This window comes from Eschrichtius robustus, chromosome 2 (genome assembly GCF_028021215.1).
Source record: "Eschrichtius robustus isolate mEscRob2 chromosome 2, mEscRob2.pri, whole genome shotgun sequence".
NCBI lineage: Eukaryota > Metazoa > Chordata > Mammalia > Artiodactyla > Eschrichtiidae > Eschrichtius > Eschrichtius robustus.
The window spans coordinates 136,618,925-136,644,825 of NC_090825.1; the positions used below are offsets into that span (position 1 = coordinate 136,618,925).

At 42.7% G+C, this 25,901-nt stretch overlaps 1 protein-coding gene across 3 annotated transcripts in view; it reads right to left on the minus strand.

Moving 5' to 3' along the window:
- ATP10B (ATPase phospholipid transporting 10B (putative)) overlaps positions 1-25,136 on the minus strand; it is a 118,517-nt gene extending 93,381 nt beyond the window's left edge. For 2 of the 3 annotated variants that reach the window (XM_068534579.1, XM_068534578.1), the window contains exons 1-3: positions 24,862-25,136; positions 23,744-23,938; positions 7,453-7,657 (exon numbers count right to left, since the gene is read on the minus strand). In XM_068534579.1, the coding sequence (XP_068390680.1) occupies positions 7,453-7,657; positions 23,744-23,938; positions 24,862-25,136 (675 nt within the window). Of the gene's footprint in view, positions 1-7,452; positions 7,658-22,446; positions 22,833-23,743; positions 23,939-24,861 lie in introns of those variants that run through there. The other variant, XM_068534580.1, reaches the window with a different exon arrangement.
- Positions 25,137-25,901: the final 765 nt, after the last annotated feature.

The window sequence follows — 25,901 nt, forward strand, 5'->3', positions numbered from 1 at the left end:
CATAAACATGCACACAAACACAAGTCTAACCTGAGTCTGATTTAGGCACTAGATCCAACCACCAATTTATAGAAATATAGTGGGTAGGAAAACATAAAATGGAACCACAAGGAAACAACACAATCAGCAAAATCCAGACTATGGGAAATTTTACAGGACAAACAACTTGGTTTATTCAGCAGCAAAAACTAAATATGCAAGGGAAAAAAAAAAAGCTGAATAGGGAACCTACAGAGTAAAAGAGATTTAAGAAAGTAATCTTAGTATTTGGCCTTACTTTGATCCTTATTCAAACAAACTGGAAATATTGAACACTGACTTGAAAGTTGAGATCAAGGAATTATTGCCACTATTTTAGGCGTGACAAAGATAGAACGGTATATTTTTAAAAATCCTATTCTTGACAGATAGATAATGAAATATTTACAGATGAAATGTGGATATTGAAAAGACATGCTTCAAAATAATTAACAGAGAGAAGAGGGTGGGGATCTAGATAAAACAAGATTGGTTATGAGCTGATTGTTGAAATTTGGTGATGAGTACATAAAAATTTATCATATTATTCTTACTTCTGTATATACTTGAAAATTCCCATAATGAAAAGTTAAAATAAAAGAACTCTGCTTGGGTTTAAATCTGAGCTCAGTCCTTTGCTAGCAGAGTTATTGAACTGTTCTCGCTTCATTTGTCAAATGGGGATAATCAAAGTGCCTGTCTCATAGGGTTTTTAAGAAGGAGTAGAAAGAAATAATAGGTATAAAACACTTAGAAGAGCTGCTTATGGCACATAGTATGTGCTCAACCAAGTTATCTATTGATAGCGTTGTTTATTATTATTATTATTGTATATTGTTACGTAGATCTTATATTAAAAGATATAGAAAATGTGATCTCTGCTCAACATTTAAGCACTGGTCAAAAAGTAAAAAGACCAAGTATCATTCTTAAAGAAAATGTGTAACAGTCCACTAGGGGCAGTCCCGTTATAAAATCCACCAGGAAAGAGGATTTTTCTCTGGTTCTCAGGGCAGACAAGTTGAATGGATAGGCAACGACTTTTTGCCTATCATTCAAGATGCGTCAAGATGCGTCATCACTGAACTGGGATGGTGATAGATAATTCCCCACCCCACCTCAACTCCGTAGGTAAAGTGCTCTCCTGTCTAAATATGTTAAATCAGCACACACATTCACTGCGGACGATCCAGGTTACGATGGCTCTTTTTAGTTGAGCAAATGGCTTAAAAGCACTAACCATCAGTGGAATGCAAGCTACTTAAAAGGCAGAGTCAATTAAGAATCTTTAACGTTGGCAATAAAACAGATAGGCACAATTATTACATGAATCAATGATGCTCTAGGTCAGTGCTTTCCAACTTCAATTGCACATGAATCACCTGGGGATCTCTGCAGAACTAAACTGCAGAGTCTGGTTTAGTTTGGGGCAGGGCCTGAAATTTTGCATTTCTGACAAGCTTTCAGGTGATGCTGAAGAGGCTAGTCCGTGTCAACTTGGTGTCCCAAGTTCCTTGTCACTGGGAAATGATCTGACACGCACTTCAGTAGGATTTGGGCTTCAGTGGTTTGGATAAAAGATAACTAGGATAATGGCTCTGAAATACTAATTGGAAGAATTCATTTCTGATTCTTTGGCTTTGGTAAATGTTCCATCTACCAAAATAAATGGCACATACTTATTTTCAGGTGTTAAATCTCTAGTGCCCATCTTGGAACCCCTTTAAAGAAGAGATTTTACTAAGCGGGGGGCGGTGGGAGAAGGATGGATTGGGAGTTTGGGATTAGCAGATACAAACTATTATATATAGAATCGATAAACAACAAGGTCCTACTGTACAGCACAGGGAATTATATTCAATATTCTTTGATAAACCATAATGGAAAAGAATATAAAAAAAGAATGTTTATATGTGTATAACTGACTCATTTTGCTGTACAGCATAAATTAACATAATATTGTAAATTAACGATACTTCAATTAAAAAAATTTTAAAAAAAGAAGAGATTTCAGGTGTCAAAAATGTCCCCAAAGAGAAAACTGTACAACTTATTTCTCTAATGAAGTCCTCTTGCCTGCTCGGCAGACCTCAGCATAATCCTAATTTTGGATTCCTTCCCTTTCTGTCCTTTTCCCAGCCATGGGATGTAGGAATAAATATTTCAAGAACAGGTCAATCATGTTGTGAATGCAAAGATGGCCCATCATGATAAAAGTTCCAATTGAAAACAAAAAAAACAAAAAAAAAAAACAAACCCCGAAACCTGACTTGGTCCAAGTTGCATTCTGGGAAATGGATTTTGAAACTAACTCTTTGGCAACCTTGAGAATGATGTGCTGTGTCACAGGGGAAAGATCCTTTTGAGAAGCTCTCTCATGTTTATAATTTCCCCTGAACCTAGACAGGAAAGGCAAGCTGCCTAAGCCATGAGGATGGTCAGCCTCTCGGTCATTCCTCACCTGTTGTGATCACGTGTGTTCCACGCAACGTAGATTAATGTGTTCAAGTTTCCATGTGGTGAAAAATTATTGTGCCCCAAATGGTTCTGAGGTTTAAGTTTGGAAAGCTCAGGGTTAAAGAAAGTTTAATTGGCCTCCTTCCTCTAGGTCTTCTCTGAGACCTTAAAATGTTCATGGACATTGGAACCTCCAAGAGGGGTCCACAGGACTCCAGCCTCCTAATCAGATTTGACCACAGACCTTGTTTTTTGAGAACTATCTCTTGAGATAAGGGTTTGGCAGACTCCACCTTCAGAAGTGCTGATCTAGGGGAGCTGTGACAAAGTTTGTCTTATTGACTTTGAATGAACAGAACACAGCAGTGAAAATGGTTGTGGGTATATGGTGTGGGGTCGGGAGTTTCTAGAAATCTCTGAGGTTAGTAAAAACCCCCTTTTGGCAAAATAAAAGTCTCATAGTCAATAGGAATAACAAGCTAAAAAAAGTCATTAATACTCATTAAGATATTAAATTTACAAACAAACCACATTTGCAGGTGTTCAAAATCTTCTCTGAGACAAGTGGTGAATTTTGCCTTTTCTGTACCTTAAGGTTTTCATCTGTCTAATGGAGTAGTGATGTCCCCCTCACAGGATGGTCATGAGGACAAAGGACAACATGGGCAAAACATGTCAGACTCCTGTAGATGGTGGCTTTATTCCCATTATTATGATGAGTGTTTTCTGGAAGTAACACTTTCCCTTTATTATACAGGTTTTTGATGAACTAGTGGTAGGTTCATATTAAGATCATCTGGGAGAACATTTTAAAAATATGCATGCCCAGACCACTACTCAGTCCCCATGAATCATAATTTGGTGATAATAATGGGGAAGGATGCATGTATATATGAACAAGTTTCTCCCTGTGATGGTTATGATATATCCAAGACACCTTCACTGCATTTAAGGCAAATTTCTAAATTGTGATCCCACCTCTCCTGTAGTAGTCCTGGGATATGGTCCTTGGAATAAAAGGTTTCTGTGGTTAAATAATTAGAAATATTATATACTAGTACCTACCTCCCCCTCCCTCCCCCTTTATTAAAGTATCTGAGAAGTTCTGCAGTACACACTACTGGAAAACTTGTAATCTATTGCCTTCTGATCTTATTTGACAGTGCAACATGTATTTTTCTTGCAACTCTCATCAACATCTTTGTTCAACACATTTGAGAAATATTATATAGAGAGTTAGAAGAGAATTCTATCCATATTCAGAAAGCTTTTTGCACTGAAGACATAAGGGAGAAGCAAGATAACACAGAGCAGCTAAAATTCCTCCCCGCCAGGGAGCTGGCTAGGTGTGCTTTTATTCTTCCTGCTGCTTGTTACTTACATGTGGAAAGAATATTGAAAATGATAAATGTGTGCTTTCAAGTAAGCAATTCTGGGTAAACTCTGGGTGAGAGTCAAAGGACCAGGGAGATGAGCTACTGCAAACCTTAAGAGCCGAGACTGGACAAACTTGGCTTTGAATCCTGGTTCCAACACTTCCTAGCTTAGTGACCTTGGGCAAGTTACTTCACGTTTCTGTGCCTCACTTACCTTATATGTGTAAGGGCTTTAAAAAAGGGCATTATTATTAGTACTATTTATCCCTGTTCTTATAGAAGTGGAAAAGCACACTTAAGTAAAGTGAGGGGGAGAATCAAGAACTGAAATAGAATAGAGAGTTCTGGAAACTTTCAAGATCAAATAAATCTTATTCCTTTACAAGTGAATTTATTTATTTATTTTTTTTGGGTAAATCATTATACCAAGTACCCTACGAGAATTCAGGGTTAGAGTTTGAGAGATGTGATTAACTTGAATTGGCTGGTTTATAGCAGTGGAGCGTGAATGACCCTTTCATCCAGCTCTTCATTCTAGTCAAATCCCAAACTATCAGAATAATTAATATACAAGAAACAGCTTGGGAGCCGCTGCCAATGGCACAAAAGAGAAAGGACTGGGTGAACCTCAACAGCGCCGAAATAACTGCCTGAGAAAGAGAGTAAAGGACTCAGAGTTGTGGTGAGGATGTTGGGGTGGGCGGGCTGAGGGGGAGATTTACAAACACACACACGTTTTGCTGCTCCCAGAACTTAAAAAAAAACAAAAACAAAAAAACCCCAAAAACCGGGGCTTCCCTGGTGGCGCAATGGTTAAGAATCTGCCTGCCAATGCAGGGGACACGGGTTCGAGCCCTGGTCCGGGAAGATCCCACGTGCCGCGAAGCAGCTAATCCCGTGCACCACAACTACTGAGCCTGCGCTCTACAGCCCACAAGCCACAACTACTGAAGCCCGCGCGCCGCAACTATGGAGCCCGCGAGCCGCAACTACTGAGCCCGTGAGCCACAACTACTGAGCCCGCGTGCCACAACTACTGAGCCCACGAGCCACAACTACTGAGCCTGCGAGCCACAACTGAGCCCGCGTGCCACAACTACTGAAGCTCAAGCACCTAGAGCCCGTGCTCCACAACAAGAGAAGCCACCGCAATGAGAAGCCCGCGCACCACAACGAAGGGTAGCCCCCACTCACCGCAGCTAGAGAAAGCCCGCGTGCAGCAACGAAGACCCAACACAGCCAAAAATAAATAAATAAATTAAAACAACAACAACAAAACCCAAAACCCGATAGAATAGAATAGAAAGTTTCAGAGTCCTTTGCACGTAGTATGACTGAGGCAGCAGTTTTACACACTCACACACATACCCACATGTGCATGTGGATAGGTGTGTGTGTGCAATATGTATTTCTTATTGTGAGTTATGGTTAAAAAAGCTTGAAAACCTTTGCTCTAGAGGGCAGCCCACAGGGCCCTGAGCCAAGAAATAGATTGTTATTTTGTATCTAGAATGACTTTGGGAGCTTACCCAGATCCCGGCCTACATTCTTGTAAACACTGGGATGACTGGGTGAGTGTGACAAGGACAAGCAAAGGAGAGAAAACTCAGACGCCAAGCCCCAGGGCAGTGATTGACTCAATAGAGCCTGGGCACCAATGGGAGGACTGAGCCACTATCACAACCACAAAGCAAGATGACGGCGTGGTGGTCATGGTGGTTTCCATTCCCATTGTAGGAACTGTAGCTGAGGTAGCAGCAATAGACCATTTACTGTGTATCTACAATGCAGCAAACCCTCTATTTTGTTCTTTACTTTCCTTATCTCATTTGAATCACACAGCAAAACTTTGGGAGAGCTATTATTATTCCCATTGTAAGGATGAGAGAACAGAGTTCAATCATAGAAAAGCGATTTTATGAGAACTGTTCATCTGGGGCTTTGAGAGAGGCAAAGTGAGGTGTGATGAGTGGCCTTCTCTTGAGAAGCTTCTGTCTAGATAACGAAACGTTAGCTCATGAGCATCTCTGAGGAATGAACCACTTGCCTTCCTTCTTCTAAATCCCCTGATTCATCCGTTTTCTCCCCAGCCACAGGCTGTCAGGATGAAGAGGAGTGATAGGATGTCATGCTTTTCCATGCACAGAGAAAGGTACCAGATGGGAAATCAACCCTTTCAAGGGGAATTTTAATTGAAAACTGGAATATCACACCCAGTTTCGATCAGTCAACACATATTGCCTATGAACGCCATTGATATTTACTGCCAACTATTTACTGGCCTCTTACTATGCGCCTAGCTTCATGCTAAGTAATTCATGTACATATTATTTTATAATCGAGCAGGACCTTATGGGGCCTTTTTGGGGCTGACCTCTCCCCCATATTCCCTGCTTTAGTTCCTTTCTGAAGTACCTAGATAATAGTATCTGATGCACATTTCCTGAGTTGTTTTACAGACATGAAAACCCCCCATCAAACGGAAGATGTTAATTACTTGATGACCATGAGCACACAGCCCCAAGACCTACTGGCGCCCGTGGATTGATAACCCCTGTGACACCGTCCTGTTCCCTTACCATCAACCAATCAGAGAATTGGGCACGAGGAGATCACATACCCTGCGACCCCCCTCCCTTAGCTGGCCTTTAAAAATGTTTTCCTGAAACCCATCAGGGAGTTCAGTCTTTTTGAGCACTAGCTGTCCCAGACTATTTGTATGGAGCCTTACAATAAATGCTGCGTTTTCCTTCACTACGACCCAGTGTCAGTACATTGGCTTTACTGCACGTGGGCAAGCAGAACCAAGTTTGGCTCAGTAACAATTCAGTCTTCAGAAACACCCTATGGAGAGGGTACTATTTTTTGTGCCCATTTTCCAGATGAGGGAATGAAGGTGTGAGAGGGTAATAACTTGCCTTAGGTGAGACAGCTGATAAATGGTGGAGTTGAGCTTTGAGTTCAGCTCTGCCAGACTCTAGAGCCTGGGCTCTTAACCACCAAATAATCATGATTCCTCCATGATATCCAAGGTATCACACAAATAAAGTGGGGATTAAATTAAAATGTTGATGATCACTCCCTGTCCTTAAAGAGGTTTCAGTACTGTTGAGAAGGTAAGACCTACACAAATGGAAAAATAGTTAATGATACCTTGCTGCTTTTATGCTGCAGTCAAAGGAGTACTAGAAAAATTTCATGGAGGGAGAAATTGCTGAAGCTGACCTGGGCAGGATGAGCCAGGATTGGATAAGCACAGAAAAATGGGTTGGTCTCAAGAGTAATTGAGCAGATACTAGACTCATCTAGTTTAGAGCAGAGAGCACAGTTTCTTCAGTTGAATGGAGGGGGTCCCCACGTAAGGACTCTGAGGCCTTCAGCAAGTTATTTACCTTTCCCAAGCCTCAGTTTCCCCATCTGTGAGATGGGGATGATACCCCTCTCAGAGAGTTGGTGGGAAGATTAAGTGTACCTAAGTGCCTGGGAAAAGGAGGCAACTACTACCTTCTCCTCCACAGACCAGATTAAATCCAGTTTCCCAGTAGAGCTGGCTGGCATCTTCCCTTTGCCATTCCAGTTGAGACCTTAGAAAGAGCCCTACCTGCTCTGTGAAGCCCTTTACAACACGCCTCTGTTTGAGGTTTGTCTCTCCATCCAAGTTGGAGGTTTCCAGGTGACAGATCCCACTGGGGTCCGAGGAGAAGAGGAGGAGCATGTCGGCCGGGATGATCTCATTGCACTGCACTTGGATGAAGTCCCCCACTCGCACATCCTTCCAGCACTTCTGTGTGTAGCTCTGCTCTTTTCTAGGGTTGGAGAAAGACAGGGGTCAGAGTGAATGTTAAAGTTCTCCAGAACATGAATGAGTGAATGGAAAAGGTCCCGCCTGCACCTAATGTCCTCCAGTCAGCCTGTCACAGGACTGCTCTGTATTCTACCTTGTCCCAAATGACCACTATCGTCATCTCTAGAAAAGCTAAGCATGATCTATAGAATCCCACTAGCAAAGGTCCCTCCTTATGACCATGTAGACTTTTGATGGACTGTCGGCTATTGACTGATTGCTGTGCTCAGCCCTTGCTTCTTAGCAGGAGAAAAAATTTAAAGGAGAAGGTGATTATATAGTCATATTAACATAGCATTCTTAATATACATCACTTCCTAGAATACCCAGTCATCACCGTAGAAAGCAGGGTCACAAAAGAATGGAGTATAGGAAAGACTGCTTCTGGTTATGGGTGGAGAGCGGCAGTGGGAAAGGTGAGAATATAGACCATTGTCTAGGAAGATCTGGAGTGGTGCTGAAATAGGAAGCAGGGGATTAGGAAGATGGCACCAGGAACTTTGATAGGATGGGCCCCACAGTCATCACAGGATCAGAGGGCTAAAGAAATCTGAGAAAATGATGTACTTTCTCTTCCTATCCAATTTATCAAGCGCAGGTAATAACAGGGGCGGCAACAATTGTGAATTTAGCATTTCTACCCTGCCAAGCACTAGGGTGAATTAATACTTCATTTACTTGCATAATAACTCACTGGAGGAGATGTTATACCCATTTCATAATAAGGAACTTGAGGGTTCAAGAGAAATTTCCCAAGGCCTTACAAAAACAGAGCTGGACCCTGAGTCTGGGTCCAACTTGACACCAAGCCCAGTTTTCACCGCTTGAATATCCTACCTCCTGGAAATCATTCCCCTCTTTCCTCTCCAATGGAATGGCAGCAACAGCTTTTACAGCCCGGGCAGAAGGACTCGCTACTCCCCAGGGCAATACATTCCATTTCCAAGAGCCCTCATTTTACGAAACTCTTCCTTCTGATTAGCCAAATATTGAACTAATTCTGCTCTACCAGGCAATCTGATTTACTCCATCTTCTACCATTAAAAAAAAAAAAATATATATATTTTAATGAATTTATTTTATTTTATTTATTTAATTTTTGGCTGCGTTGGGTCTTCGTTGCCGCACGCGGGCTTTTCTCTGGTTGCGGCGAGCGAGGGCTACTCTTCGTTGCTTTGCGTGGGCTTCTCATTGCGGTGGCTTCTCTTGTTGCGGAGCACGGGCTCTAGGGCTGCGGGCTTCAGTAGTTGTGGCTCGTGGGCTCTAGCACAGGCTCAGTAGCCATGGCGCACGGGCTTAGTTGCTTCCAGGCATGTGGGATCTTCCCGGACCAGGACTCAAACCCGTGTCTCCTGCATTGGCAGGCGGATTCTTAATCACTGCGCCACACAGGGAAGCCCTGAAAAAATACTTTAAAGTATTCATCAGGTGTCTTCTGAAGCCTTTTGGACTTGCCAAGTCAAATTTAACTTCCCAAGTGCCCTCAATTATTCTGTGTGACACAGTTTCAAGCAAGATCTGTCTTAGAGGTGAGGGCTCTTCTGACTAAGGCTGTGTTTGGAAATGTTCCTCTTTAAATGTGGGATCTGGGACCAAACCAATATTCCACATGTGGTCTTTTAAACTAAGTCCAGCTGGCTTGCGGCTGGATGCTTCTGAGCCCAGCCAGGCCTGGAGAAGCAGGCTCTCTTTTGCTATTTTTCTCCACTGATGCTGAGCCTCTCTGGGCACGTTACTGCTTCTGTTTCTGTGGGGATCTGAGCTGCCCTGGGCATGACAAGACCACTCTTCCACAGAGAAAGAGACGTGACTGGAATTTCACTTTTCTCCTCTGAGTTCGTAAAAGTCCTTGAGGAGGATAAGGGTTTGCCACCTTTCTCCTTTCTTTGGGGGCCCTCTAGAGAACCCCAAGCAAGCCCTCCTAAGACCCCATTTTCCTTGTCAAAAAGATCCTTGCAAAGGACTCCCCCAGTTTCCTGAAACAGATGCACATCCATCTGGAAGACTTTTGGAAGGCCAACCAAGGGACGATCTGATCAGAGTCTATAAAATAATCAGGGATTACAATTAGGGAGCAGTCTTGTAACGCTAAAGACCCACAGAGTTCTGTGGAAGTGCCCATGCTCTAGGGAGCCCAGTGCAGCGGCCACTGGTTAACTGTGGGCAGTATCACCCAAACGGGGACCACTTCTGAGCATTTTGGGGGCAGTGCATCTGTAGCATTTTAATAATAATAATTCTTTTAATGGAAAAAGGATGTAACAGGTTTCTAAGCACTTTTTCATTCCATCATCTTATTTTAGAGCAGCTTATCATCTGCTCTACCTTATTTTTTTATTTTTATTTTTTTTTTTACCATGAAAAATAGAGACAGTCCCCCCAGATCTGTTTCTCACTGCCATTTCAGAAAAACATTTATCTGTTGATTCAGGGAAGAATTTTTTTTTTTCTTCAGAGCAGCCTTGGGAACACCTGTTAAATGTCCAAATATAAAGCTACTTAAAGAAATTGGAATGGCAGATACTCACCATTGGAAAAGGAATCTTGTATGGTGAAGGAGGGAGGCTTTCTCTATTGCTTTTTTTTTTTCCTTTTTGAGAGGGCACTTAAAAAAAAAAGGATCCTTGAATATTACAGCAAAATTGCTCCAAGGAATAAAGGATTATCACTCAATTTGTCTTTACTCTTCTCCCCTTTGACTTCTGTCCTATTGGGTAATGCCTTCGGGGATGGCCCACCATTGGTTGCTTGCTGTAATCTCAGCATTCTGCCCGGTATTGAGATTGGATTTAATGAGAACATCTTTGACTCTGAGCAATATCCTGACTGCCAACACTTCCAGAGCACACTGGTTCAAACCAGAAGGTTTGCAAAAGCTAGTTGGGAACGCTACATACATAGATATACCGAAGGCAAGGCCATGCACCTCCACCCGTGAACACTGAAATTCATTCTTCTTCCTTCTAATAAAGGGCTCCACTGCATATTATGGGATGTGAGTTATTAATGGGATGGAAGATGGATGTTATGCAGATGAACTTATGAAATATATGTGTGTGTATATATGTGTGTGTGTGTGTGTGTGTGTGTATGTATATATATTTATGAGCAGTCACTTCTGTGAGTTTGGCTGGAGTGCTGTCTTGTCAATTCCCATCATGATGATAGGTATCACAAGGTCAATGGAACCACACAAGAAGCTATAAGTCAGACTGCTCTCTGTTTTCTTTCTATTATTCTTTGGGTCCCTGGGAGGTCCTGTCCAGTACTGCTGTCCTGTTAATAATCACCTGTCTTTCCTTTAGATGTAATCTTCTCTTCCTTAGGATGACATGCAGTGGTGAAGGGACACTCTTTGTCCCTGTTGTAGGCTTACCCTCCCCAAAACAGAGATTGCCTATCTCCGGGTCGTGCTGCTCAAACAGAGGCACATATGCCTCCAGGCACACATCTTGTCGTGTGTGTCCAGAAGCACGGAAGCTATGGGAACAACATGATTTTTGGGGTGTTCAAAATTTTTTTGGGGGGGGACATAATTTAGTAATTTAGCTGGTACAAAATTTGAAGAATTATATATTTATATTGACCCAAATGTAGTAGTATTATAGCATCAGAGTCAGATTTTATAGGAATTTTGGGATAAGAAAAAGTGACATCGGGGACATTTCCTTCTTGCACTGGGTTATTCTGTGCTGGTTTCCTGGTCCTCTGGGGGCCCACTTTGTCTCCTCAGCTGTGGAAAAGGCAAGGGTGCATAGCTCCAGGGTTGAGGCATCCAGCCCGAGGAGGTGATGAATGGCTGAATCCAGCTGAGGCAGAAAAGCGGCGTGCTTCTGCATTGAGGGACGCCCAGATGTGGCCACAGCTGGCTGGGAGTCACCTTCGGGAGTCATTCCCTGGCTAATCCAGCCCGTTCGGAACAGCTGCCCCGGGGGGACACATCCACACACTCCTGGTCATTTCCCTGCTCAGTGAGTCCACACCTGGGAACTGATTGCTATTTTAGTTCTGTGGCATGTTCACTGCTGCTTAAAAATAAGACAGATCGACGTGGCTGGGGAGGAAGACTCCATCTGGCAGATTCTGCCTTGGGGAGAAATTAAGTGGTGCAGTGCTAAATGGCTTTCTGAGAGGAGGTAGGGCTTGTTAAGAGGTAAATAAACAGCGAGAGAGGTTTATAACCAACTGGATCCTGTGGGGAAGCAGGTGAAAGGGGGGGAATGGAGGAGGAGAAGGTGCTTAAGCTCCCATTTCTCAAGTACTATGTGGGTTTTGTAAAACGGGTTTCAAGGAACTAGAGTAGAGGGGATTTACCAGGAAGCTTAGCTGTCTGTGGGCTTTCCCATTCAGTGTAGGATGATGAGCTGACCTGGGCCGTCCTTCAGGAAGCGGGAATGTCAGGCCCAGGATGGTCAGTATCGCTACCCCAGGGTGAAAGGGGAAGCCAGGGAGAGTGAGTGCAGTCTAGCGATAAAGAGTGGGTTTGAATCTCAGCTTCACCACTTACTACCTGTGTGACCTGGGAAAGTTACTTAATCTTTCAGAGACTCTATTTCTTCAGTTGAAGGTAATATGTGTATTTGCCTCAGAGGGTTATTGGAAGGATTAGTGACATGACCCATGTAAGGGACTGAGTTCTTGGTTTTGCACTTAGTACGTACTTAATGAATACAAACTTCTTTTATGATGTTGATGACAATGATTGCTAATGTTATGGTGAGGGCTAACCACCACCGCCAGCCCCAGCATTTTCTTCTTCATGCTATTGGGATGCCCGCTTTATGTCCGTGATTACATTTCATGAATTGCGCTCAGGCACATAATGTGCAAACACAAGGAACTTAAAAAATCCAAACATTTTCCCCAAGTCCAGAAAAGAAGGACCCAAATTCAGCCTACTGAAGACTAAGGGCTCTAGATGCTGGCTACTGGGCAAACTCCCAGAAAAATATATCCTTAAAATCAGGGCTGTCCAGCAAGTTCTTGTGGATGTTGACAACCTAGTTCTAAAGTTTATATAAAGAGGCAAAAGACCCACACTAGCCAACTCGATATTGAAGGAGAGGATTGACACTACCCATCCTCGAGACTTACTATAAAGTTACGGTAATAAAGACAGTGCGGTATTGGCAAAAGAATAAACAAATAGATCAATGGAACAGAATAGATAGCCCAGAAATAGATTCACATAATTAGAGTCAACTGACTTTTGACAAAGGAACAAAGGGAATACAACCAAGCAAAGATAATCTTTTCAACAAATGGATATCCACAGGCCAAAAAAAAAAATAAAATAAAAAGAAGAATCCAGACACAGACCTTACACTCTTGACAAAAATTAACTCAGAATGCATCACAGACCTAAATGTAAAATGCAGAACTATAAAACTCCTAGAAGACAACATAGCAGAAAACCTAGATGACCTTGGGTATGGTGATGAATTTTTAGGTAAACACCATAGGCACTATTCATGAAAGAAGCAACTGAGAAGCTGGACTTCATTAAAATTAAAAACTTCTGTTCTGTGAAAGACAATGGTAAGAGAATGAGAAGACAAGCCACCATCTGGGAGAAAATATGTGTTTTGCAAATTAAAAGTGGATAAAATATCTGAAGAGATATCTCACCAAAGAAGATATACAGATGTCAAATAAGCATGAAAAGAGCTCCACATCACATGTCATCAGAGAAATGCAAATTAAAATGAGATACCACCAAATACCTATTTGAATGCCCCGAATCTTGAACACTAATGTCACCAATTGCTGGTGAGGAGGTAGGGCAAGAGGCACTCTCACACACTGCTGGTAGGAATGCACAATGGTACAGTCACTTTGAAAGACAATTTGGTTGTTTCTTATAAAACTAAACGCATTCTTACTATACAATCTAGCAATCACCTATCCTATTTACCTAAACGAGTTGAAAGCTTATGCCATGCAAAAACCCACACATGTATGTTTATGGCACATGTTTATTCATAATTTCCAAAACTTGGAAGCATCCAGATGTCCTTCAGTAGGTGAATGAATGAACTATGGTACATGCAGACAATGAAATATTATTCATAGCTAAAAAGAAGTGAGCTATCAAGCCATGATAAGACATGGAGGGAACTTACATGCACATGGCTAAGTGAAAGAAGCCAATGTGAAAAGGCTACACACTGTATGATTTCAACTGTAAGACATTCTGGAAAAGGCAAAACTATGGAGACAGTAAAAATATCAGTGATTGCCAGGGGTTGGGAGGTGGGTAGGGATGAACAGATGGAGCCCAGAGGATATTCAGGGAAGTGAAACTACTCTGTATGATACTGTAATGGTGGATACAGGTTGTTACACATTTGACCAAACCCATAGAATGTATAATACCTAGAGTGAGCCATCTGGTAGACTATGGACTTTGGGTGACTATGATGTCTCAATGTTGGTTCATTAATTTCAACAAATGGACCACTTTGGTGAGGGATGTTGATAATGGGGGAAGTTGTGCATGTGTGAGGGCAGAGGGTATACGGGAAATCTCTGTACCTTCCCCTCAGTTTTACTGTGAACCAAAAACTGCTTTAAAAAGATAAAGTCTTAATAAAAAAAAAATCAAGGCTGGAGGAAATTTGATAAATCTCCAATTTGGGTGAGGAAACTGACCTGGCCAAGGTGTATAGCAATGAAGCTTGGGTTGGAACCTCTATTCTTTCCATGGCTCCAAGAACAGTCAAGGGTCCTGTAGCTGGTTCAGGAATACTTGAAATGCCCAACTGTCTTTGTCTTGACAGCACTGTGCTCACGTAGAGACAACATTGTGGGGTGGTTAAAAGCTCTGGAATCACGTGAGCCTGACTAAAACCCAGAACTACTTCTTACATACAAGGTAGTGTGACCTTGAACCCACTACTTGACTATATGACCCCCAATTTATTCATCTATCAAATGGACAAATAAAATCTATTCTACAGACTAAAGTGAGAGTTCAATAAGATAATACACGAAATGACCTTAGAGCAAATGGCATTTACTGCTGCTATTATTATCATTACAGTTATTATTAGCTTAGAGCAAACAGGGTCACTGCTGTGGTGATAGGAGAACAGAATCTGTGTGGTTGTCTATTTTCATGAGCTGTCGTGAATGAGGGGTGGGGCTTTGTGGTTGGAGGAGGAGCTTAGCAAGGGGGAAGGAACTGAAAAGAGAGGAAGGGTCCTGTGGCTTCTGTCGTGACCTGGTCCCACAAAAGGGAAATGGAACAGCAGTTAAAGGTTTAGCATTAAGTTAAAGTTATGCTAAAGACAGCGTGGGCCTGGGGCAGAGGGCAGTGAGTGCAGCTGTGTCCCTGCACCCACCTGTTTGCTACAGACCACGATGACGGGGTCTTTAGACTCAGGGAAGCTCCAGAAAGAAACAGCTGAGGCCAGAGGAGTGGGTAGGAGACCCGGACCCCTGGCTTGGATGGAAATATTGGGGGACATGAACATATTAACTATACCTGAGGATGCCCAGATATATCTGGGGAGGCCTGAGTATTAGGGCGGGAAGAATGAAGACCCAAATCAGCAGCTTGTGGCATCTGTATTTATGTGACTTCATTAACACCCAGAGGCCTAATTGTTTCATGTGTCTTCTATTTTCAACTATGTAATAAGCTTGCTGAGAGCTGGGATGACTCTGGGTCTTATATTTCCATACCTACATGGAGCCTGGTATGGTGTCTAGCACACAGGGGAGTGTTCAGTAAATATTCAGTAATTGATTCCTTGTAGATTTGTCTTGAACATGAGGCAGTAGAGGAGAAGCTTTTCCTAATCTTAAGTCATTTTGACATCTATCTCTTTTTGTTATGGACGCACTAACGGAGACTTCCAAAAATGATATCATAATAATATAATATGATGTATGATATGATGAGATACGATGAGATGATATAATATAATGTATTTAATGTAATGTAATATAATAAACTTATTTGTATTAAGTGCCTATAATGAGCCCAGCACTTAACCAACGTTACCATTTAGCTGCCTAATAATGACACAACTTTTATTATTACTGTTATCTCTGTTTCATAGATGAGGAAACTTAAGCCCAGAAAGGTTATGTAACTTGTGTAAGGTCACCTAGGTGTGTCTGCCAGGACATAGGAGTGACAGCTGTGGGGACTTCATGGCTCAGCGTGGTCTCTTGGTCCTGCTCGAAGGTGCAGCACTAAGCAGATGACACCTCAGAAGCTGGTGACATAAACATAACTGAGGCTGGGTCGGGAACAGGAGCCCCAGCGTTTGGAACTGTGGGCTCCCTAATAGCAAATCAGAGGCTATAAATGCTCACCCGCTCAGATACAAATCACGCCTGTTGACACAAGTGCAGAGCTTCAGGGACACCTGAATTCTTGTTTTATGATTCTTCCACCCATTGAGTTTGGGGGAGAACCTAATGCATTCTATCCTGAAATGACAAGCTGAATTGGCCCACATAGTTTATGGTCTTCTGTGAGCACAGGGCGAGGCCATGGGAGTCGGGTGGGCACTTGCAAAACTGACCCTTTAGAGAGGACGCTACTTGGCTGGTGCCAGATGCAGAGCAAAGACCCGCAGAGTGGATGCAGTGGTCTGCTGGTCTGTCAGCTGCAGCCAGTGGCACTTTTCATAGTCATGCTTCAAATGACACTATGATCCTCTGTTTTGTGCATTTTCAGATTCTTCCCCCAGGCCTATTTTGCTATGTTATTATAGCTTGGAGTCAAGTTCTATGGTAAAGCGTTTGTCTTCTCCCATGCGGTTCAAAACCCCAGGCAATGATCTGTCTTTCTTACTCCCCTTGAGTCAAGCTCATGGTGACTCTTGGCTATCAAGGTTATAGAACTCTCCTTAGTAATATTTTAGCCAACGTTTTCTGAGGGCTACTGAATGCCAGGAACTATACTAAGCATTTTACATGCATTACTTCATTTAACAGCTGCAGCAAACTGAGGATATAGTTTTAGGGTAAAGAATACATATCGTATTTCGATGTTAGGATGGCCCTGGCAAAGCCTAAATTCTACCCTGTCAATCATCTCATCTCCTTTGGGTTTCCCAGAGGGATGTTATATGGAGGAAAATGATAGTAGAATGGGGATCAAATAGCTACTATATGAAGAGCCACACAAATATGATATTTGAATGTACATTCTATGTTAGAAGCTGGGCTGGGAGAAGTGGCTTAGGCTCCGGGCCAGATGAAGCCACCTAAATCCCTTGCCTAAATCTAAATCTTGGTCCGGGTGTGCTCAGGAGTGCTGTGGAAACGGAATTAGGGGAAAGAGGTCCAGGCTCTAGAAGGGTTTCCCAAATTCAGATTTTAAATCCTGCCACACAGAATAGAAGAGAAATGAGAGAGCAGAGCATAAGTTTTTGCTTTTAAAACACTGTTACCCTGCCTACTGGTAAATGTGGCTCAGTGAATGTCCTTGATCTTTGCCAATAAAATAAACAATTCCTCCCTTGTAATGGGTGGGAAATGTAGCAAGAAAGATGAAGGCTTAGGTTGGGCCTGACATTGAAAAAATTAGAGTTGAAGTGACTGGAAATTTAAAAAATTACGTAGTGCTAATTATGGTGCAGACACTGAGTTAACAGTTTATAAGGATTATTGCATTCAATCCACATGCCCCTGGGAGATAGGTGCTGATACTGGCCCCACTTTATACAAGTTGAAACGGAGGCTGCAGTGATCAAGTAACTACAAGTGTCCACACATTTAGTAAGTGGCAGTTCTGAGACAAGCCCAGGTGTGATGCCAAGCATCCAGTAAGATGTCACGTTTTAAACATCCTTGCTGAGACTGCTTTATGCACTCTCCGTTGGCACTGCATTGTATAGTTGTTTCCATAGCTCTGCTGCGTTCAAGCCCTCTGACACGTCATCTCACATCTTTTCACAAAATTTACCGCAGAGAGACTATGACCACTATTTAAAGATGAGACAAATGGGGACACAACTGCCTAAGTGGCTTCATTTAGCTCATGTAGTTAGTTGGTGACAGACTCAGGATGAGGACCTCTGGTTTCCTCATTCTCAGGCTCTCCTATGGGGGCACCGGCACGGAAGGAAACTGACATACAAATAAAAACAGGCTGCAGGCCAGGCGTCTGCCTTCTCCAACAGAGCTTTCCACAGCTGGGAAACCAGGCCCTCAGTGCCATGCTGTCAGAAGACTGGCCGCGAGCCTGTAGCATCTGGAATTCTTTTTATGTTAGAGCAGCCACCTGACTTACAGAAAAGAGAATCTCCAAGTCTTGGTAAAAAGTCAGAATTTAAACGTTTCTAGGGAATTCCCTGGCGGTCCAGTGTCTAGGACTCGGAGCTTTCGCTGCCAGGGCCTGAGTTCGATCCCTGGTCGGGGAACTAAGATCCTGCAAGCCATGCGGCGTGGCCAATAAAATAAAATAAAGTTTCTAATCGGAATCATTTCTCTCTTAAGCTCCTGATATCTCTTGATCCTGGTCTTTTTGATACCAGCATAAATCACACATACAACCTTTAGGTGACACGTGAATAGGCTGTGAGCTGACCTGTTTTCTTTACCTATTTGAAAGCTGCTCATCCTTCAGCGCCCTCCTGAAATGTCACCTCTTCAGAGAAGGCTTCCCTCGGCTGGCTCTGATGTTTCTGGCAGGCAGATGTGTCACTGCAGCCCATGCATGACTGTGACCCTTTGTCCATAGGCAAGGGACACTGTAGCTGTTTACAAGTTCCTCGTGCTCTCTGGACTGAGAGCCCCTCGAGGGTACATGGGGCCTTCCATGTTGATATACACGTACTCGGTCCAGACGTAAGACTTGCTGAGCAGATGGATGATTGTGTGCTCGGCTGCTGAAACACTGGAAGGCTTTTGCCGCATTACAATATGGGGACAAAAACCTTCATGGATTCCCTTGGTTCCCACTCCTGCTTCCCTGTTGCCTGTTTTCTGAATACAAATAAAAATGTATGAAGCTGGATGGAAAAATACAATTCTCTTGCTGGGTATGGTTTCTAGATTCATTCAGTTGAGCCCTGGGAGAGCCTAAGCTAATACAATTCTGAAGCTAATCTCTCCTTGAAGTCATTCTATAAATCTGATTAATGGGGTCACCTTTAGACCACAAACACAGTTGCTATATTAAAAGAAAATACTCTAACAGGATTGTAATTCTGTAAACAAGGCTTCTGCTGTTTGCAAAAAGATTCTCTCACAGTATAAACAAGTCTAGGCTGGACGATACATGGGATTAAGGTGAGCAAAATTCTTAGGGTCCTAGTATTCAACTGTACGAAAATGAGGACATTTGACATCAGTTTCTCAAATGTGTGAATCTGAGACAAAATGGATAGAACTAGTGCTTGAGATATAAGCTTTTATGCTGCTTCTCAGAAAACAAATTGTCCTCTCAGATCTTGTGTTCTTTGCCTGACATCCCGTCACGTATTGTGCTGGCCAAAAAGTTCATTCGGGGTTTTCAGTAAGATGGTATGACAAACCCGAACAAACTTTTTGGCCAACCCAATATCTTCAACGTTTGGCAAAAGGAAATGCTCCTCAGCGTCATTACTTAAGATAATAATAATATCTAGCATTTTCTATCTTCCTATTCTGGGGTCTTTCATAGAATTAATCCACTTCAGGGTTAGAAGATCTTTAAGGATATATATTACAGAATGTCCCAAAGTGTGTCTGCTCCTGTTGATATGTGGAATGCAATTCACAAGGAGTTGAGGCTCAAAAATATTTTAAGGTGATGATGTTGAGGACATAGTGGTGGCCTCTCCAACATGTGTTTCTCCTTCTCTTGGAAATACCTCCTTTTTTAAATTTGGATTTTTCACCTTCCCTGTGTAGCCCATATGCTTTCAGGGAAGTGAACCTCATGCTGGGCTCTATGGCTCAGGTATAACCTAATTAGAGTAATCTCATCTCCTGCTCAGAGGGATTGGTTCAGGGATGGGCATGTGACCCACTGGGGTCCCTGAGAGATGAGGAGGATCTGGGGAGTAAGCTTCCTGGACCTTCCAAGAATGCTTCTGGAAGTGCTTTTCTTTCTCCCTTTGTGGGTTATTATATGTAGATGTGAGGGCTGGAGCTGCTGCAGCCATCTCATTGCCATGAGGGAAATCTACCTGAGGGTAAAGATGACACAGAGGGGGACTGAATGAAAAGGACAGCTAACTGCTGCAGCTAGAACGCTGATTGGCTGAATGAACCATGCCTGATCACCTGCCCACCTCAGCATATTTGTAGTGACTTAAGAAACAAAGTCTCTTCACTGTTAAAACTGCTTAAGTTGAGGTTTCTGCTTCTTGCAGTAGAGAGCACCTCAACTGACACAACAGAATATATACAAAACTGAATCACCTTGCTGTATACTTGAAACTAACACAACATTGTAAATTAACTATACTTCAATTAAAAATATGAATTTGTATATCCATTATCAATAACCATAAAGTCTTCCCAAGTACATATTGCATGACGTATGCTTTTCCAAGGTAATTTTTCAGTCCTGACAACTATGGTAATCAAGTATTGAAATAAACTGAACTTAGAACCTGGTTTTCATATACTCTCTTTGTTAAACTATGATTCACCAAAATAGTGAAGGATGATCAAACCCATTATTATCACTAAACTTTTATCTATAATAATTTTAGAAAGATTTCTCTGAAATTATATTATTAAGAAATGAATAAAATAATATTATTTAAAAAAAAATAAAACACCTGTATGTCCCTCCCTGCCAGTGAGCCTGGGGATAAATGTCTCTTTTTTCTGGATTGTTATCTCCTCAGTTTTCTGCCATTTTTCTGGAAGCTGTTTTGAGAACAGAATGACAACAACCTGGCCTGTATCAGGCCAGCACCCGGCACAGGTCAGTCTGTGGTCTGACTGACACTGAGATTATCCCCAAGAACAGGCCTATTTTTCTGGGATGCTCAGGGCAGAGGATTTCTGGCAAAGCAGGGAGAAGAGAACCAGGCTCACTGAGGTCCACCTGGATGCCTCCCCAAGGAACCAGCCTCACTGTGCATCTTCTATGAGAAAAACAACAAAGGAGAAAGACAGAAAACAAAAAGTGATGCGGTGGATTGGTGACAAGAGAAAAACAATGCTTTCTTAAAAAATCAGTCTCTTTAGGGAAGGCGGCACACTCTAACGTTATTATTATTTTTTTTCTCTTTATAATTTCCTTACTCAAAGGTGAGGAATGACTCAATCTCAACTCTAGGTATTCAGTGTGCTAACAATATTCAAGACAATTAGATCCAGCTGAAAAAAAAAAAACAAACCCAAACCTTCAGATTAATATTTTTAGATGTGCAATTTTGGTCCTGTAGGCAAACAGAACAGAAGCTCATCTTTTGCTGAGGAGAAGGTATGGAAGTTCTCTTAGGGGTGCCCTGGAGACAGCTGAGTCCCTTGCATTACATGATCTCCTTAGAAGCTTCCCCAGGCTACAATTTTCCGAGTGGAGTCTGGCTCATAAACCCTATCATCAGCCAGCTCCAAGTCGTAAGCTCCGTGTTCTCTCCCGGGAAAGAGAACTTCTTCGAAAGAAGCAGCCCCTAAACAGCTGTAGGGCACACCTCGAAGCAAGCCCCTTTCACTCTAAGAAGGACCAGAGCAACTGCAGAACGGCTTGGGGTCCATAAGGTCAGAGGGAACAAGTCAGAGGGATGGTGCTTCTTGAGACAGATGGACTTTTTCCCTTATTTGGCAGGAAGTCAAGCCCCTACCTGCTGTATTCATCTAAGTGACTGACTCATTCAAAGTTTCTCATTGCCAGCCCAGAAAGCACTCTTTGTCACCGTAATCTCACTGCAAGCCCAGCCTCCATTCCCTTGCTTCTTTCTGGGCTACATGAATTGTCACAAAGTTGAGACACACGGTAACTCTGTTTTCTTCCCTTACTGATCGAGAGCGTGTCCTTTTCCTAACAACCCAGTTTGGTTTTTGACTCAATGGAGTCTTTCTAAGACAACGACAGGTATAAAATTATGTTAAAGAACATGGCAAGACAGGTGGTGAGCCATTTTTGTTTGGGTTGGGATATCAGAGAGAAAGCTTAAGGACAGTCTTGATCGAGCTAATGTGAGTTTTACATTCTAAAAATAAAGCAATTACAGTTTGCATACTGAGTATTTATCATACATCAGGAGCAGTGCTAAGTACTTTGCAAGGATTACCACATGCAATTCTCACGACCACCTCAGGAAGTGTTCCAGTTTTACGAAGGACAAAATGAGTCTCAGAGAGGTTAGGTCACTTGCCTAAGGTCACAGAGTTAACGACTGATGGAGACAGCGTTCAATCCAGGCAGTGTGTCTCCAGGGCTGATTCTCCTAATACACTGCCTACTGCTTCCCTGAAAAACAGTGATGCCACTTTTCTCCAAGGGTCTCCAAACCTGCTCCAATGTGCTCATGGCCACACTGGACCTAAAATGGATGTGAATTTATGCAAAACTCTTAAATGTCTAACACATTTGAAACAGCAAAGAAAATGTCACATAATAAAGACCTCCTAATGTTAATGAACGATTGACTCAAGCCTCAATTTCTTTTGTTTTGTGTTTTTCGGTTTTAAACCATAATCCCCATTGTGGAGAACTGAACAGCTTCACTGCGATAAAATAACGCTATCTCCCTACCCCATCCTTCCATAAACAGCACCTGCGGTGGCAGCAGCCACAGAAAGATCAGAGCTGGGGCCGAGACTTCCCCGGGTGTTTCGTTTTACCTGCTATAGACGAGGCACTCTCGATTATTGATCATTGTATCGGATCTGTACCTCCGGAGGTCTTCCCAAGCATCCTTGATGGCAGTGACCGTCAGGATGATACAGATTGGTATCATGCTCACCTCAGGCTGGAAAGCATTGACCACGGGGATAAAATTCAGAACCACAATGCCCACAAAATAGAAATTGGCAAACCGGTGTAGCTGCTCAAAGATGTTCTTGGGTAGGAAGGACAACAGAGTGTACTTGCTGGTCTTAATTTGATTCCCATGATAATGTCTGTTGGGGTTCTCTTTGTGGGACCGTCCTTCAAAGGGCAGGTTGGAGACCACCACTCGTTTCTTGTCTTCTTTCCTTTTCTGCCTTTTCTTGCCTTCCTTTCTCATCTCTCCTCAATCCCGTCTCTTTAATTCTCATTGCAGGACAGTTGAGCTCCCCATAAAAGAGGTTCTCCCCTGATCAGTTCCATTGTTCAGCTGCCAGCGAGTGATGTTCCTGACATCTTTTACTCGCCTTCTCTGCTGAAAATTTCTCTCTTCTTTCAAAAGGAAAACTAAAAATAAAAAGCCGGTGTGTAAACACTAGGGGAGAAGTATGACAAGGAAAGAGCTGGCAGAGAACAGGTGTGTACCCACCAGGTCACTTCCTTCTATTTGCTGAGACTCCACCTGTTGGAATGCAGACGTCACCCACAGGTAGCTTCCTTTTCCACCCCAGGCAACCAAGAACAGGTGTGCCAACTCTGGGTCCTAAAACCTACCTGGCTAAGTTCTAAAAGCAAGGATTTTTAGCCAAGAGCCACAGATGCTTTAAAAATGGTATACATTTTCCTGTTTGGGAGACAGTGCCCATCACTCTCCAAAGAGCTGTTCCTGAGCTTGGTCTCCTGAGATGATTCAGTCAATTTTAGAGTTTAATTCTTGAGGTTTCAACCCTGCTCTTATGGCCTTTACATGAGTTAAATTAAGGTTTCTAAATCTCAGCACTACTGACATTTTGGGCCGGATCATAATTCTCTGTTGTGGAAGGTTGTCCCGTATATTGTAAGATGTTTAGCATCATCCTTGGCTTTTACTAACTAAATGCCAGTAGCAACCTCCTTCCCGATATGGCAACCAAAAACGTCTGCAGACATTGTCAAAAGTTCCTTGCAGGGCAAAATTGCCCTGGTTGAGTATCACTGAATTAAATGAATTGAAGAAAATTAATGTGAGAAGAGAGACCAATATTTTGAAAACACTGATAAGTTTGCATAATCTATTTGCCACAGAGAAAACAGAGGAATGATTTCCCTTACCTTTCATATATCTGGATGTTGGAGCAGTTTATCTGTCTATCAAGGCGGTGTCTTTTGAAGTCCTCTATGCCATCCTTGACCACGATGATGAACAGGACAATGGCCAACGGTAACACGGTGATTTCCCTGTGGAAGACTTCCATGGAGGGCATCCAGTTCAGAATCACCAGGAACAGGAAATAGAGGTTAGCCCACCTGGAAGGGGTAGGCAAGGTAGAAATGAAAACCGTGGAGAAGAGAAATATACTTGCCGCATTACTGCTTCCCTACTATTAGCCCTTGCCAAGTAAAAATGACATTCTCTTTCAGTGTCACCTCGAACATCATGGTAAGGGCTTTAAAGTCAAATCCATTTAAAATGGGGATAGTATTATCTACTTTAAAGGGCTCCTATAAATATTACATGGGATGAATATTTGTTATGTATGCAATGGAGGGTTCCAGAGTATAGTAGTTGCTCAATAAATGGTAGGCACTAATAATTACAAAATTTAGGATAATGTCTAGGTGCATATTTTGCTTTATAATTAAAAGATAATTTTGCATATATTATCTCAAAAGAGTGGCTTGCACTTTTACGTCTTCCAAGTGCATCTTGCTCCCTCTTGCCACTGTGCCTTTGCACGTGAAGGTCTGTTTGAAAGAACATTCTTCTGGCTCCCTTCTCTGACTTCTCTCTGCCCCTTTCCACCTAGTTAACACATTCTCTTCTTTCATATTAGACTTCCACAGTTACTTCCTTCTAGAAGTCTTCCTTGACTTTCCTAACTAGGCCCGGTTTCTCTTGTACTCACTCTAATAGCACCATATACTTCTCCTTGGAAGTATCTATCTGAATTATAGTTTACACCAATTTACATAATTCCTAAAATTAAGATCTGTCTCTTTCACTAGCCAATATAGTCAGGACAACGTGTCCTTTTTTTTCCCTCGTGTATCTCTAATACACAGCACGTGACTTAACACAGAGTAGAAACTGATAAATATTGAATGAATGAATGGATGACAAAGCTTCTCAAGGTACACGCATTAGGCCCAGAGGGTAGCATTTCTGAGTTCATCTGAGTGGCAAATACTTGGCTATAAAGTGTGTACTGTTCAGCCAAGTGGTCGTATACCTCTGAAACTGCTCCAAGAGATTCTGGGGCAGGAAGGTGAAGAGGGTATACTTGGTGGTGCAGATTCTGTTGCCACAGTATCTCCTGGAGACCTTGGCCCAGTCCTGGTGGAATACGTTGTTGTTGGGGAACACGACCCGCTGCTGCGCCAGGTTGTAGTTCTGCGGCCCCTCCTCTGGGGACAGCAGTGCTGTGGCTTCTGATGGAGACTGTGGGAGGCCATCTCTGACTCGCCACTGCCACCGGTACCAAGACGAGTCCACCGAGAGGGCCATGTCTGGCAGCAAGCTACGACCTGAGAAAGGACATGAAGTCACCATGGTCAGGAGAAATATGAGGCGTGTCAACGCAAGGTGTGGCTATGGTTAGGACACACGGGTGGCATAGTGGCTCATCCATGTGTCCCCCCAGCCATCCAAGGTAGACTGTGGCATACAAGGTGAGAAAAATATGTTCAATCCCTATAATCCATACATTCTAGGGTCAGAGACATTAAGCAAATGATCATATAAATAAAATACAACTAACACTCTGATAAGTGCCATGAAAGCATTTCAGCTGGTGGATGGTATGGGGAGGGTGTAGATGAACTCGTTGGGGCAAAAGTGTGGCCTGGAGGACTATGAACCCAGGGCTCAGAATTCTAGCTCTGGTTCCTTCCTGACTCCAAACTGCCCCTTCAACTGGCTGGTGTTCAGTGCCCTCACCAGAGTATGAGGAGACCTAGTCTTACGCTAATTTTTTTCACAAGCCTTTTGTGAGGAACAAATCAGACAGTATAAAGAGTAAGTGGAGACATGTCTTAAAGGGAAAGCTATTTATTCTCTAGGTTTTCCCTCGCTCTAAAGTTTTCTGATACTGATGATATTTCAGAGAAGCTCATTTGTGGTCAGAACCTCACGTGAGAGTGATTGGTGAAACAGGAGAAAGTCTCTTTCCTAGGAAATTTGGGCCTGAGGTGACTGGACTGCACTGAATGTGGTTTCCATGAACTCCGTGGGCTTTTCCTGATCTGGTTGTCCGGGGGTGAGGGTTGGAGA